The sequence below is a fragment of the Hippoglossus stenolepis genome, chromosome 8, assembly GCF_022539355.2.
Source record: "Hippoglossus stenolepis isolate QCI-W04-F060 chromosome 8, HSTE1.2, whole genome shotgun sequence".
Lineage (NCBI taxonomy): Eukaryota > Metazoa > Chordata > Actinopteri > Pleuronectiformes > Pleuronectidae > Hippoglossus > Hippoglossus stenolepis.
In genome coordinates, this window is record NC_061490.1 from 20,480,211 (window position 1) to 20,495,222 (window position 15,012).

The following is a 15,012-nucleotide window of genomic DNA, read 5'->3' on the forward strand; positions in this document are numbered from 1 at the left end:
CTCCATCTTGGGTCGTTGATCTTCAGGTGTCCTCAAACGCCGGAAGTCAGAGTTCAGACGGGCACCTGAGCAGCGGACCAGGACAACATGTCACAGCTAAGTGCTAAATGTCCACCTGTGTAACATGGAGGATACTTCAACTCTACTTTATGTGCTCCTCGGTGACTTTAGCCACATTAGCAGTTGGTTGTTTCACCATTTTGACTCAAAGCCTGACATGTTGTTATTTCCATATCAGACGAACATGAGCAACAAACTATAAGTGGATAATGGTTGGATGGGTGGTTTTTATTAAGCCTACATCTCTTTGTAGAGATATTTTTGACCCTCCCCATGAAACAAATACATTATTATTATAATAATAGTACAAAAAGCCTAATAAATACAATGAGACAGAACATAGAACAAATTTTGGCCCTTTCCCATTCTGGTCTCTCGAGATTAGCATTGTCGTAGAGATTGAAATTTCCTACGCACATTCATGGTTATTCAGATGATCCCAAACACTTTAGTGATCCTTTGATTCTCCTTTTCGCACCAAGTTGCACGCTGACATCTTTATGGATCTGAGTGAAATGTCTCGACATCGTTTTGGACAGTAGACATTCATGTTCCCCGCAGGATGAATTGTAGTAACTTTGGGGATCGCCTGACTCTTTATTTAATGCCATCAACCAGTTAAAACATTCTGGTGTAAGACCAAATACTCGACAAACTAATTGTCAGTCCCATCAGCCTCAGCGGTTGTGTTCAGTGCTAAATAACAAATGTTTGGAAAGACACTAAACTAAGATGGTGACTGTAGTAACACTGCAAAGCATCAGGATCAACATTGGCATTGTGAGCATAGAGTTGCTGGGGCGGCTATAAACTATTGTTAGATTGTGTGTTTAAAGCTCTTGACCCTGCTGAGTTTTGGCATGTTGGAGTCTGCTGCATGTACCTTTCTGCTCTAACCCCCGCTGGCTGAATTTGCTGACTGGCTTTCTTTTCTTTTGGTGATGTTTGGCTTGTGCAATGATTCTTTTAAGTAACACTTGATATGCATGTTTGAATATTATGTGCGCTGGCCTCCATGGGTTTTGCAACATCTTTTTATGTGTCTGACTCATGAAGCCTCCTGATGTTGCACAGTGGCTTCAGGAATGTCAATGTGGCCGTGACCACAGTTCATTATTATGATTACTTCCTTCTAATATTGGCTTCATACTAGTTATTCTCACATTTTCTGAAGCCACTTTATTTTTCTTGGAGAAATTCTGTTTGATTCCTACGTTTGTTACTATTTGTCTTTTACATCTGTCTTTCTTCCTTCAGTGGTTACCTTGCTTTTCTCTATCCATACGCTGATGATAATCTCTGGTTGGACACTGATTCATAACCTTATTATTATTATTGCTGGATTATATCTTGGTTGGAAATGCTTTGTTTAGTGGTGGCCAAACTAGTACCCGTCCCACAGATAGAAGCTGCTCACCAAACAGTACGTCCTCTTCGTTTGTCTGCTGTGTCTTAGAATAGCCCACACATTGTAGATTCCACATAATAGTTGGTGTCAGCCGCTGTTTCTTATGTGGTTTTGGGGGGAGGAGGAAACTGCTGTTCTGACATCGGTGCATGCTTGCAGGGAGGGACGAGGTCATGGCTTGTATGGCTAACATCAAATCTGTATTCACATAATACATTTGTTCCACTTCAATGACTGGAATATTGTTTTCCCTGCCAATAAAGACTTACAGAACATTGAAGAATGACCCGCATTGGACGAATGTTTATACTGGACATTATCAGAAGTCAATCTTCAGCGGTTTGGTGATTTACAAGTTAAGGAAGTATGAATTCTTGGCATTTCATTAAAGTCGTACTAAAGGGAGATATCCTAAAAATACTCGTCAGGATTTGGCATGTCCACATTCTTTCTTTTGGCCAACCTGGAGCTTGAATCTCTAGTCCATCCTTGTAGGCGACTGGTACAGAGCCTCGGTTGGAGAGGAAAGCAAGCCAAGAACTTCTAGAATAGAGTCCTCCTCAAAGTTCACACTGTGCTGGAGGAGCAGACAGGGTTCAGGTTTGCCTTGGGGCCCGTTCTGTTTTCAGACAGAGCCCACACTGAAGTCTTCTCTGTTGAGGTCTTGGAAAAGCCTCTCATGTGGTCGCAGGCTTCCAGAAATCAGTGGCGCTGATGGTGTAGACTCTTTCAAGTAACTGTGTAATTATATTTGTTGAGAACCCTTGTGAACAGCATCTACCTCGAAATCACAAAACCAAAAATATGTTTCACTAGAGCCCACCATCGAATATTTTCAGTAGACCTATGATAATTATGAGACAATACATCATTAAAATGAAGCGAACATCAACATGAAGGAAATCCAGTTAGGGTAAGCTATCAGTCTGAGCCGCGCCACAGCGTGGGAAAGATGTCCACAAAGACGAGCACGATACAAACTGTAGGGCTGTCATTTGTGGTTCTTTGGCTAATTCCAGAAAACACCACTTTATAGATAATAACATCTATAGCTACGTTCATGCTTTTTAACCTCCTTTAAATAGATAAATTATTCTCCTTTAATTACAATGGTCAAATGTAGAACAGGAAGCACAGCATGTAATTCTCAAAATACAGTTAAAAGTGGTACACATGATTTCCTCTCAGTCAACGGCTCCATATTAGATTTATATTTTTAATATGTGGAAGATTTATTACCGTTTCCCCTGAGGTCGTTCATATGATTTCTTTGACAGTGGTGAACTGTTCTTTCTCAGTTCAGCTCCTCCTTCACTATTTCTAATTTTAACTCTGACCTCTGAGCTCCAAAGCATTTTTCAACACTCCATTTTCAGTTCTCCCAGCAGTTCCCTCCTACTTATCTTAAATTTCTCCAATGTTAACAGTGAACTGTGTTGTCTATGGCCGATAGCTCTACGTTTCTTCCAGGTTAGTCACACAAGTGGTGTATTATAATTTAGAAGAGTGCCAGTAGTGTTAGCAGCGTCCGTCATCACTGAGATTATTGAAGCTTTTTGGGGTCGTTGAGTAAAATAAATAAAATCTCCACTTGTGTTTGCGCATCTTTACTGCAGGAACATTCATTTTTCATATATGTCATTAATTCAGACATTTCTGCCATATAATCTGACCCTTTGTCTGTTTACCCTCATGTATTTCACCCCTTGTCCAAAATGGAATGTGCCCTTGATCGCCATTATTCAACACCATTTTTTAAAATAGTATGTTCCCATGGCAGTTTCAGGAGCATCGGGTCCCTGATGAGCTCCAGATGTTGTCCAGATGTGCTCCATAGTGGGCAACTCTACTCGGCTTAGACAGGAACACACCACCACTACTAACACCGTTCGGAGCCAAAACCAAATCTCTCTGCCGCATTCTGAAGACGGTGCGATCCAAATGTGGTTAAGGTAAATGGCTCTCTCCATGAATGCTGCAAAGAATTCCTCTTTTTTTTTATTTAACCATGTTCAAATTAATTGCAATGAGTCATTATTTTCAGTGAGTCAGTATTTCTGAGTTACATGGAATTCGTTTTCCACTTAACTGCAGTAAAGCAGTGCACCACACACTTTGTATGAATCCTTCTGTATTTTAAGATTGTCCCTTAAAACAAGTCATGTTCCCAAAACCTAAATGTCAACAGGATTATACCAAAGAATTAAATCTATTTTTGGTTTTCTAATGTGAATTTAATAGCACCAGTTTACTTCCATTAATCCAACATTCACTGAAAAGTTTTAATGCTTCTCTTTATGTAGAAGAATTGACATATAGTGCCTCCCAGTGGATTTCTGCAGCATTACATTCTTATGTGGAAATTCACCTCAAAGTTTTTACCGTAGTAATTCAGTTATAAACATTCAGATGACAAAGCTCTTGACTCAAAATTACTTCTTTGCAAAAGACAAAACAATATTTTCTCCTATTTACAGCCGCATATATTACACATTCTGCTGGGGTATCATGTAAAATGTGAAAAGTACAGTAACACCTAGGAATGTGATAGAGGTGACAGTTGTAATATAACAATGTAAAACATTAATTTGCAACCAAGCATAACCCACTTTACACCAATGTTTCTCATTTCCAGCATTCAAATAACTTGAACAGCTCTGCATATAATTTAAAAGTCTTTTGGACGATCAAGTTTGTCCGGTCCGGTCCAGGATCTTTATCCTATGTCCAAATATACTTTCTAATGTAGCCCTGGTTTAGTGGAGGAGCTCACTCGTCTTCTTTCTCTCAGCTCCACGTCAGAAAACTGCTCAACTTGTTTTAATTAGCAGTTCGAGGGCCTGTACGAAACAGTGTCAGACAGCCTGCCCAGTCACAGTGTGTGTAGTTAATGCTTCATCTTCAAACTGTTCACTTCCTCCTGTTTAGAAAAGACATTTTAAACAATGAAAAATTTCAGTCATGAATTCTGTATTCTGCAGGCAGTAAGAATGCGTGCAAAACTCAAGACATGCTTCACCTACCTGCATCGTCAGTTGTTTGCTTCTCTCTTTCCGCAGTTCTTCTTTCACTTCCTGCATGTCTTGCCTGATCAAAAGAGGCAGAGATGAAAAAAAGAGTCTGTAGACACTCGTGTCTAAATGGGTCAACCACACTGTTCACTGCTAGTTGAGTCAAATGAATAAATATCCATACAAAGACTTTTGAAGTAATTTAGTTTGTAGTAGATCTTTAATACTATAAATGCCCTGCAGTTAAAAAATACATTTGTTTAATAGTCTAAAAATTAATGCACTGTTAAGTGTCATTTCTAATATATGACTGTTTGACTTTTACAGTCCACCTCAAAAAATTATACACAACCTGCTATCACTCTGAGGAATGCAGTATTGTCTTAAAACTAGCTTGTCAAAATATTTGAAGCATCTTTGAGAACTGTGGCTGACATCATGTAAAAAGCATGTAAAGCATGTTAACATATAATTAATATCCAAATGTTTCATACTGTGTGTTCTTGGGCTTATGGAAGTTGGCAGTTGTTAGAGAAATGTGATAAAATCTGTGGTTGTCAGTCTGAAACTATGGTCCCGCTAACTGTGTGTGCCTGAGTTAAACTGTGTGCCCCAGTTAAACTGATATAACATGCTTTTAATAAAAACAAATAAGGTTTTTCATAATACTTGACCCTGTAGATTCAAGCTATTCTGCTTAAAATCACATGTTGAGAGCTCCAAATGGAAGTTGTGTGTCTACAGTGGCACATATCATGGCTCCTACCATCCAACCAGGCCTTTGTTTAGTTTCATATCAAAGCAGTCAAAGAGACAAGAGATTGCAAAGATGCAACATTGTTGAGTCCAGTTTTTCTGGATGGTTTTGATTGGTAACTTCCTGTGTGTCCACAAACATCATAAATCCAACTGTATTGGTATAAATAATACCTTGAGGCTCGGGTTTCTCATATGCCCACATTCCAGATGAGTGTTCACTTACTCGTGTCGTGTCTGCAGCAGCTCCAGAGCCACCCTCAGCTCTCTGATCTCGGCATCCAGGCTTTCCACCGTTGGCTTTTCTTTATGGGTCACAGTTTTGCTGTCCACGACTACTTTGGGTGGTGCTGGTCGAGCAGTAGTCGGTGTCTTGGGTCGAGTCTCAGGCTTTGCAGGTGATGGCAGGAGATTTTCCGTACCCTGCAATAAATATTTGCAAGATGTTGCACAGATCAAGGAACTTGAACAATGATCATACTTTCTGAACCAGTGTTAAATATTAAAATAAGATAAAAACACATGTACTGCAGTGCACTCAGAAATCAGTCCATCACACACCTTTTGCAAGCCAGGTAATTTCTCTGGTTGGAACTTTTTTGGCAGCTGTTCTGAGTCTGTCTGGTCAGTGGCACCCTGAGTCTGTGGAAGACGATACACAGCAACTTTAATGACATTTCTCCATTCCAAACTACGCCAGTTCAGTTTTATACCAATTTAACTATCCTTTGGGTATAAAAGTACAAACCATAAAAGGATTCTTAAATGTCTTTATTCCCCAGAACGACTTTTGATAGCCTGGAAATCAGGCCCAAACTTGTTGCCATCATTATAAAATTGGAATGTTGGCAGCTCATGAGAACCTGGGGTGTGTCTATTGCCTTTTCTCTTGCTCAAACAAATCTCTTGGCTGTGTTGCAGTCTGATCTACTAAAAGGGCGAGTGCAGGATTTCTTATCTCTTCCTTTTTTACGATAACCTTGCTTGCATGGCTGCTGAACCGTAGTGCAGAATGGGCGAGTCAAGGAAATGAGTATAGTCTAGAACACATTTAACACCTTTGACATAGTTTGGAAAACACATTTTGTTTGACTAGAAATAACCTGACGAGGAAACTTTGCTCCGTGTGGACAGAACCATCAGGCAACTAAAATGTGCCAAAAATGTTTTCTGGACCTTTTCAAAGAAACCACATGATGTGCATTTACCCAGAAAGCTTTGCAGAAGATGAAGTTGAGAGAGGCCTCATTATTGCATTGATAATCTCAGGTTGCAAAGGTCAACAGTTTGTTTGCACATTAGCAAATGTAGTAATCAATAAATGATGTCACTAAACTGGACGTACTTGTGTGGTTGTGACCTGGCCCGTCGGGGGTCTCCTCTGAGGGGGCTTGGCTCTGTTTGCCGTTGGGTGGCTCAGCTTATCGGTCTGCACATCCAATCCTTCAAACTGGTTGGTTTCTTTCTCCTCTGCTGGTTTTGGTGAAAGGGGAGCCACATGGCCATTTGTTCTACTGAAAAGAAGAGTACAATTTTCTGAGATTTAAATACCAACCTTTGAGAGATGTTCTACTGCTGTACACAGACTGTGGTTCACATTTTCAAGGAGGAAAAAAATTTTTTTAACTGAGTTGCAGGTGCCAAACATGGCAGCTGAAGTATTGAAGTCTGTATGCCTTAATATGCCCTGACATATGTTTCACATTCACAGCACACATGAAATGATGGCAGCTCCCCCCATGTTTTCTCAGTTGTGTGTGTTTGTGTGTGTGTGTGTTTTGCTCAGGAAACAGGAAATAGGCCGCTCTCGTGTGTTTAGGCCCGAATCTGACTCATCCTAGAGTTTCCACTGAGCCGTTAAAGGTCGGGCATCCTGGCATTCTTCTTTAAGGACACCATGGCAACTGGTGGCGGCGACCAAAACCTTGAACATCTAAAGGCTCCAGTGGCCGGTGCCAGACCAAAGAGGAGAAAGTGTTCCTGACATTTTCCAAAGGCTTTTAGCTTTGGAAAGGTTGCAGATGAATCACTATTCATGTCACTGAATTGGAGCGGGACGTAATTACCCAGGAAGTTCTCGGTGGTTGTGTGTGCAGATTAGTAGTTCAGGAGAACATCGTAATAGTTTGACAGCACTCACTTGGGTGAAACCTTGACGGGTTTGTCTTTGACTGGAGGTGGACTGGGCTTGTTGATGGATGGCAACTTGACTTTGGTGGGAGGATTGCTTCTCAGGTCCTTGGTCTCTGGTTTATCATCTGTGAAGCAACGTCATCAAATGATTCCACAACATTATTTTTAGATGGAAGATATCCCAGTAATTTTACAATGGAAGTCATTGGCGTTTATACCGTTTGTCTTCGCTGGACCAACTTTCTCCATCGCTGATGCCTTCCCTGGAAAAAAATGAAACAGTGAATTACCTCAAAGCACAAATAGTTGCGTTTAGTATTCACCTCACACACAATGGAGCAGTGACTGGGATTTCATAAGACAGATATTGTCACTTTGAGTCCATCAGCCATCTGGAAAACGTCTCCTTAAGCAGACACTTTCATGGTCCCCTCAGTCTGCTGGACATTTCCCTGCTGCCCTTGCTTGTCATCAATTTGAATACAGAGCAGGTTGTTGCTATTAAAGAACATGCATGCTCAGCAAATTTGTCTTCGATAATTAAAGTTAGCTTAAAGTCCTGTGCTGAGTGGACACAGGGACCCCCCCTCTATCCATTCTGCGTACGTTGACTTCGCCACTCCTTTAACTGTATTATAGTTTTCATTGATGTTATTTGCTAATGGTCTTTTGATTAAATTGTAATCTAGTTTAAGAGCATTTGCAAGGGGAAGCCAAGATCACTGCAGCAGAGTAGGTCAGCTGTATCCAGTACATCTGTAGTAACAGTTTCCTGAAGGGCTCAACAAATTCACCAGGGACCGGCGCTCACAATAACACAGCTCATGAGACAGTTTGCTTTGGAGACTGAGAGAACAGATGCTTAAATTATGAAGCCTCGGTGAACTGAGACATCCCTGTTTTCCATGCAGGTCAAGTACTTGATCACAGATAAGGTCGAGGAACCCGTTTACAGTCCTGCTAAATAAATACAAATCTAAGAAGTGAAACTGCTCGGAAGCAGCGTCCTGAAGAAAACGAGTCACCGGACTCGGGGAGCAATAACGGACCAAATGAGAACATGAGACGCCTACCTTGACTGTTCAAAGCATTGTGTAACATTCCCTCTCAACAAACAGTCCACACAGCACTAGTAGCTCAAGTGCTGCTTCTTGTGTTGGTTGTGAAAATCTCTGCGACAGAGCTCTCCTCCGCCGCCACCCCCACCCACCCCACCACACCTCCACCCCCTTGTTTCCTCCAAGACTCTTTAACTGTGCCACATGACCAGACTAACCATCCCCCTGTTTCACTATAGTCTGAGACTTCCTGTGAGAATGATTGAGAATGAGTGATACTGTGTGGAAATGAAATGCTGTAAGGAGCAGTGGCAATACAGTTATTTCAGGTGGCAGCTCTGGTTTGGGCCATAGCACATTTTTTGCCTGTTTAACCACAAATGTTTTCATGAGTTTGCATTTTGAATTTTCAGCCAAGAGACATTTTTGTTGTTGCTTTTTGGTACAAAAATGTTGCTTAATTTGCAAAACTGACAGCACGCCTCAGCTGAAGCGCGAACCGTAACCCACATCCTGCTTTGTGCATATTACATATACATACATACATATTCTTGTTTCATAAGCTGTTAATGTGTGGTCTGTCTTTTTTAAGTTACTGAACCAAAAAATATATTTATTCAAAGTTGGTAATAACCGTGTGAAAAGTATTTAGGCCAAATTGTTGTTCTGATTTGTTCTGTGGATCCTGGTGTAAAATTATGTTTTCAAATTGTGTGTTGATTCAGTAAGCACACAAGAAAATAACAAATAAAAAGAATAATTAACCAATGTAAAGGATTAATATGTAATATACTGTAAATGCTTGAAGTTGCTTCAGTAACACTTTAAAATCATGACATTGATCAGGGGACCAATTTTATACCATGTGCCAAAAAGTGCTCAACCAGTAATGCTGCCAATTTCTCGATCTACGAGAACAACAGGCCATCACTGAACACTGGCAGGTAAAACAGCACCACAGCCAGAAATCATGAGTCAGAAGAGAACCTCTAAAACACGAGGCCTCACCCAGCATATGTTTCCGTGCTGCTGTGTTTGATCAATAACACCGTTCCTCTTACCTGCGAGTTTCTTGTTGATGCTGCGTGCAGGCGGTTGGCTTGTGGTCCCAGACTAGAGGAGCAGAAATGGAAAAACTCAACAGGCTGGCGAGTTTGCTCCCTCGTGCATTAAATGCATCTCTATTCTATGCTCTCTTTCCACTGCGGGAATTTTCAGTGAGTAATTCCAAAACAGAGGATGTTTAAGAGAAGCCTGAGTCACTGTGAACTGGCTGCAGAGTAAACAAGTAGCTGAAGTCAGCTGTCTCTCAGCTGAAGATAAACACACATTAGCTACTTTGCAGTACTAACACTTTTCAAAAATAATTAAAGAGAAGTCCAGCTCAAATGTTATTATAAATAGCAGCAAGCTGCCTCAGTCTGGAACCTCTGAACACATCGACAGTCCGATTTCAAATGGTGCCTGATTCACTCACTTTCAGAATGTCCATTGGCGGTATCACCATGACAAAGTTATCAGGGAAGAGGCCATGGCGTCCGTTTATCTCTCCCTCCCACCAGCCTTCATCTTCTGTTTCCTTCAGATGGAGATTAAAGAGTCACATTAGAAACTCAAACAAACCACTGTCCTTTGGGACGTGAAATGTCTGCACAAGAGGTTAGCACACGGTCAAGCGAAACATGGCTGCTTTGTTATCAATTTGTCGAGGAAGCCATCTCAGAGATGTTTCTTTTTCGTGACCTTTAGCCGGATTGAAAATGACATGACACACCTGCAGCTGCTTTTGGAAGAAAAGAAGTCGCACCTGGAGGAGTCTGAGGTTGTCAAGAGCATGACGTCATGAGAAAAAACATGACAGGTCAAAAAAAACAAATGTGCTCGAACCTTCCTCAGCAGCACGACAATTTCTCCCTTTTTCAGATCCAACTCATCCTCTGCTTTGGCCTTGTAGTCAAACATGGCTTGGCAGCACTCAACCACTGAGGAGACACAGTAGAAGAGATAACATGTTTAGTAATGTGTGATGTGAAAAGAAGACTTCACCGATGATGGCTAATCTTATCAGCCTTGTATGCAACCGTCACATGACTAACAAATAGAAGAAGTTGGAAGAGGTTGTGATGAACTGGAGATAAAGGTTTTAAACCACTGATCGTTGACGGATACCTGAATCTTCTCTGCAGTGATTAATCAAGACTGGTTACTTGTACTTGAAGTATTTACTCCACCCATTACCATTCAGCTAAAAGTGTGGAAAATACCACGAGTATCATGTTGACGTGTCAGGAAATAAATAAACCTGTTTGGTTGCCTCTAATTAGAAAATTAGAAACAATGTCTAACGAGAACATCTCCGGGGTGTTTGGGTTAGTTTAGTTCTTAACTCTTCTATAAGACTATTTGTATTCATGTGTAATTTTCATTTCATTTCATTTACCTTTTTTCCCTTTCTTCCTCAGACTTGCTTTTTGAGTTATCTTCATGGGGAGAAAAACAAAATTAAGTAGAAGGGAATTGGTTTCATATGTCTTTCTGGAAAGTCATGTCTGCGGTACATACCTCCTTAGTGAACACTGCATCTGTGAGTTTGGGTCTTGACTTCCCCTCGTGCTTGGCTTCTGCAAAAGGAGTAGAGATAATGATGAATTAAGCAGTTTTTTATATTTAGATTAAATGCTTAAGCTTTACCAACCTTTAGGGGAAACAAAGATTTCTTTGACAAAATTTGAAGGAAATGCTCCCACTTTGCCGTTTTTTAGCCCCATCCACCATCCATCTTCAATCTGTCATGTAGAACATATCAGAGGGAGATAGAAAGAAGATAAATGAGAGTTTTAAAGACAAAATAAGCATCGTTTGTTACACAAAACACTGTCATCCCGTATACATTCCAGAGATTACAATCAATTTGTTAGATCTCTGATTACTTGAACACGTAAACTTCTAGTTTGTCTGAGAACATTTTGTGAGCCTGGTGGATAAATACAAAGAGAGTGTTGTACCCAAGATTATTTGTAAAACGCTCGTTATTTACTCAGGGAAGCCTGGCTGTGAAAACACCTACACCCCAATTTACATATAATAGTCAGGTTTTGGCCATTGAGCAGCTTCAGGAGCCATCAAGAAAAATCCCTTTGCTTCGGGCGAATCTACAGTCTGCTGCTGCGACTCGTTAGCAGAGCAGTGCTGAGTCACTGTTCGGTTCTTTGAGTTCAAATATGAAAGAATGAGCAGCGATAAGCGACTCTACCTCTTTTATGACCTCAATGGTCTCGCCAACAACCAGCTCCAGCTCATCTTCATTGACGGCGCTGTAGGCAAACACTGCCTCGCATTTCCTCGTCTGTTTTGTCTTCTTTGCTGGAAATACAAAGAAACACCAGCCCCATCAATAGGCACAAGTAAAGTTCATAATCTTCTGGTAATGCTGATGATAGAGCGTAGTCAAGTCTCAGCAGGATAGAAATCAAAGCACTCAGTGTTTATTGACACTTCTATCAAGTCTAATCCCTCAAAGGCCCTGTGTTTGTCACGATTCACTCTATTTTCACACATTATAATTAGGCTTTGTGTGGTGAGGATGTGGTTAACTTATATTTACAGTCTGCCTACTTGCTATAGTGTCTTAGTGCATGAACCACACTGACCCCCATGTTAAACGCTTGTGATTTTAGACCAGTTAAAACAGAAATATATTTGAAATGTGGTTGTATTTATTGTATTTATGATTAAACTGCCAAATATCAAGCCTTGATTACTTTTACTTGTCATAAGATTTTCTCCCAAATATCAGCATGCAAATAAACAATATTACTCTGGCTAGAATTAATACATCTCCCAATAAAATGATATAGAGGGTTACACCATTGTGGATTACTAGTATTTGTTTTTTGATAAAGATTTTATATTTTGAAGTATTGCCTCATTGTTAGTAAAAAAGATATCAGCCGACAAGCCCTTCACCTTTTCTGGTCAAAGTGTGTGTATAGCTACTTTCTGCTTTATAAGCTGATAACAGTGAAGAAAGTAAAGAGTGCTTAGAATTAAGACTTAGCATCGTACTTTGTCTAAGGCTTCGTGGTTCCCTCTTGCTGTCACCTATCAAATAGATTGGCACCTCCTGTAACGAAAAAACCAAAACGAGGCATATTGTAACATGTGGATAAACACAGACACACAGTACAGTTACAGTACAATGCTGTGTTAACGCACCTTGACAAAGTTAGCAGGGAAGATGCCCCGCTTTCCTCGCAGCTCCCCCTCCAGCCATCCCTCCTCGCTGGCCTTGGTGACGTTCTTGACCACATCTCCTGCCCTCATTGTGATCTCGTCTCCCATGGTGCCTTCGAAGTCTATCAGCACCAGCACCTCTACAGTAGAGCAGTAAATGGGGCAGAAAATTTGATTCATTGCACAAAGGCTGGCTACTTGCGTCCCAAGTTGATGTGGCCTGACATTTCCAAAGCATCGGAAGCTCGCCAAGGGATACAGGCTTCGAGTGAATGTTGATTATTGCAGATAAAACGTACATTTTTTCTTTTGTGGCTAATCATTCTTTCTATAAGTAGACGTATGTGTCTTCCATTCCACTATTCCTCTGCAGCATTAGTGAACTTTAAAGAACAAAAAGACGCCAAAACAGCAGTTAAGTGTCCAACAAGTACTGACATGAAAAGATCTCTGGATGGAGACAATATTTGCTTCCAGTAATTAACATTTCTCAGCAAACACATGCATACAATCAATCTATGTCAAGCTGCTATTCAGTGGTATTCCTACTCTTCTACTTCATTCTTATTTGTATGTCAAATCGAAGTAGTTTAATCAAGTCAACAGCATTTTACGAACACACAGATTAACTTCAATGTTGCTGTTTTCTGTGTTTTATCCTCTAATTCCAACAAACTGTGAAGCTAAGTCAAACGTTTAGAAAGAAATTCCATGTGCACAAGAGAAAACGTGAAAATGCAGACTCACCCATGGTATATTTCTTTTGTTCTTCGTCTAATCTGAAAACTTAATTCCTTCACAAAGCAGCTATAAATTCTTTAAGTCGAAGGAGAACTGAAGAGTTTGGTTGTGTTGTCTCACACCGAGAGATACGACAGCCAAGGCCCTTCTTCCTACTTGTCAAACATTAACATTGAGCAACTTTTCCTGAGGCTAGTCATGGCAAGTCAACAGCAAGGAGTAGGAAGGGTCACACCGCAGAGAGAGAGAGAGAGAGAGAGAGAGAGAGAGAGAGAGAGAGAGAGAGAGAGAGAGAGACAGAAAGAGAGAAAGACAGAGAAACAGGTAAGACAGGTTTGTAAGTGGGACTTAAAAAGGAGCATGACTATAGTTCCTCTGCAGTAGCAAAACAATAAAAGAACACAAACGTCAGCATTCACAAGCCGAACAATGACACTTCACACAATCCAGGTCTTTTGTACTCTTTTATTTACTCTTCTCACTCTGGCATGAAAAAGCTACAGATTTCATATAACTCTACGTTTTAGTACCTTATTTATGTTTATTGGAAGGAGTTTGTTCGAGTGTGTGCCTCTGCTGTCGTCTTTATGTGCTGCCCTTAAGGTGAAGTGGCTGGCCATTTATAGAAAGCAGAACTGCGGTATGCACTGAATTTCACAAACCAAAAGACATTTCCTCTCCAATAAATTGTAATTTGCCCATTTCTTTGGTGTGTGTTTATGTTTTTCTTATTTTCCATTATAATGCACATAGAGGCTGTGGTTGTAACAGCTAACACTCTTTCCTGACTAAAGTTACACTGCAATGTGTTGGTCATCAGATATGGAGATCGACTGCTCACGTACTTCCTCATTCATCCTCTCTGATGAATGTCGACATATTACGTTACGTCAATCATGTTTTCAGTAAAGTGAAGAATAGACCTCTTTGTCTTCTATGGTTTTTGTCCTGCACTGTATTTCCAGTGTGTGGTTAAACTAGTTTTTATATAATCAGAAGCTTTTCTCCTTTTTTCGTCCATGGATTTGACTTATCAAGAGGCCATATAAGATATAATAAAAACTTCATCACACCACTGCAGAGTGCACTTCAACTACTCTAAAATGTACTCATTAAATACAATAAAATAGTACAATGCAGAAGTAGAATGCCCCTTCATGGTATATTATGACAATTAAAATGCTGGTACAGATTTGGACACTGCCCACTTGAAGCCTTTATGGACGGGAGAATATCTGATGAGTCTGTACTTTTTAATCCAGAAATGTGTTAGAGAGTGGAAGTGTGTCCTTGATTTGATTGACCTGGGTCTGTAGTGATGTTCAGGGATCGACCAAGACAACCTGGATTGTAGAAAACAGTCTGACTCATTATTATTATGGCTCCGCATGAAGGAAGTAATCTTGGCTGCCTGTTTGATAGAGCAGTAACAAATCAAGGCTGAGTCACTGTACTCATAACCGGGTTTCTCCACCAAGGAGGTTATGCTGTCGCCCATGTCATCATATTTAGGTGACTAATGTCTGTGAGTGTTTGCGATTGGCTGCAGCTTGATTGAATTTAAAGGAACTCTTGGGCTTTGGCAGTAGTGGCCTTCTAGTTAAGGCATAGG

General features: G+C 40.5%; 2 protein-coding genes across 3 annotated transcripts in view; both read right to left on the reverse strand.

The window, feature by feature from the left end:
• LOC118113339 (B-cell receptor CD22) overlaps nt 1-15,012 on the reverse strand; it is a 1,629,935-nt gene that overhangs the window by 160,818 nt on the left and 1,454,105 nt on the right. The window lies entirely within an intron of this gene.
• sh3d21 (SH3 domain containing 21) lies at nt 3,681-13,616 on the reverse strand. Of its 2 annotated transcripts, none has more exons than XM_035163044.2 (17): nt 13,407-13,616; nt 12,642-12,799; nt 12,492-12,549; nt 11,680-11,789; nt 11,122-11,212; nt 10,989-11,047; nt 10,867-10,906; nt 10,314-10,408; nt 9,904-10,005; nt 9,488-9,539; nt 7,587-7,631; nt 7,376-7,493; nt 6,581-6,746; nt 5,797-5,877; nt 5,462-5,658; nt 4,492-4,555; nt 3,681-4,388 (listed from the first exon to the last, which is right to left on the reverse strand). In XM_035163044.2, the coding sequence occupies exons 1-17, from the start codon at nt 13,408-13,410 to the stop codon at nt 4,356-4,358; spliced, it is 1,473 nt and encodes a 490-aa protein (XP_035018935.1). In that variant the 5' UTR covers nt 13,411-13,616; the 3' UTR covers nt 3,681-4,355. The 2 variants fall into 2 exon arrangements, with proteins under 2 accessions (XP_035018935.1, XP_035018934.1); XM_035163043.2 differs by having other exon boundaries at nt 3,730-4,388; nt 6,581-6,749; nt 13,407-13,612.

What these genes read in the sequence shown, in the direction of transcription:
- sh3d21 (XM_035163043.2), bottom strand. An exon ending in CCATTGAGGTCATAAAAGAG is followed by an intron (nt 11,213 to 11,679) that starts GTAGAGTCGCTT and finishes TCTACATGACAG; the next exon opens with ATTGAAGATGGATGGTGGAT. An exon ending in CCCGTCAAGGTTTCACCCAA is followed by an intron (nt 6,750 to 7,375) that starts GTGAGTGCTGTC and finishes TCTTCTTTTCAG; the next exon opens with TAGAACAAATGGCCATGTGG.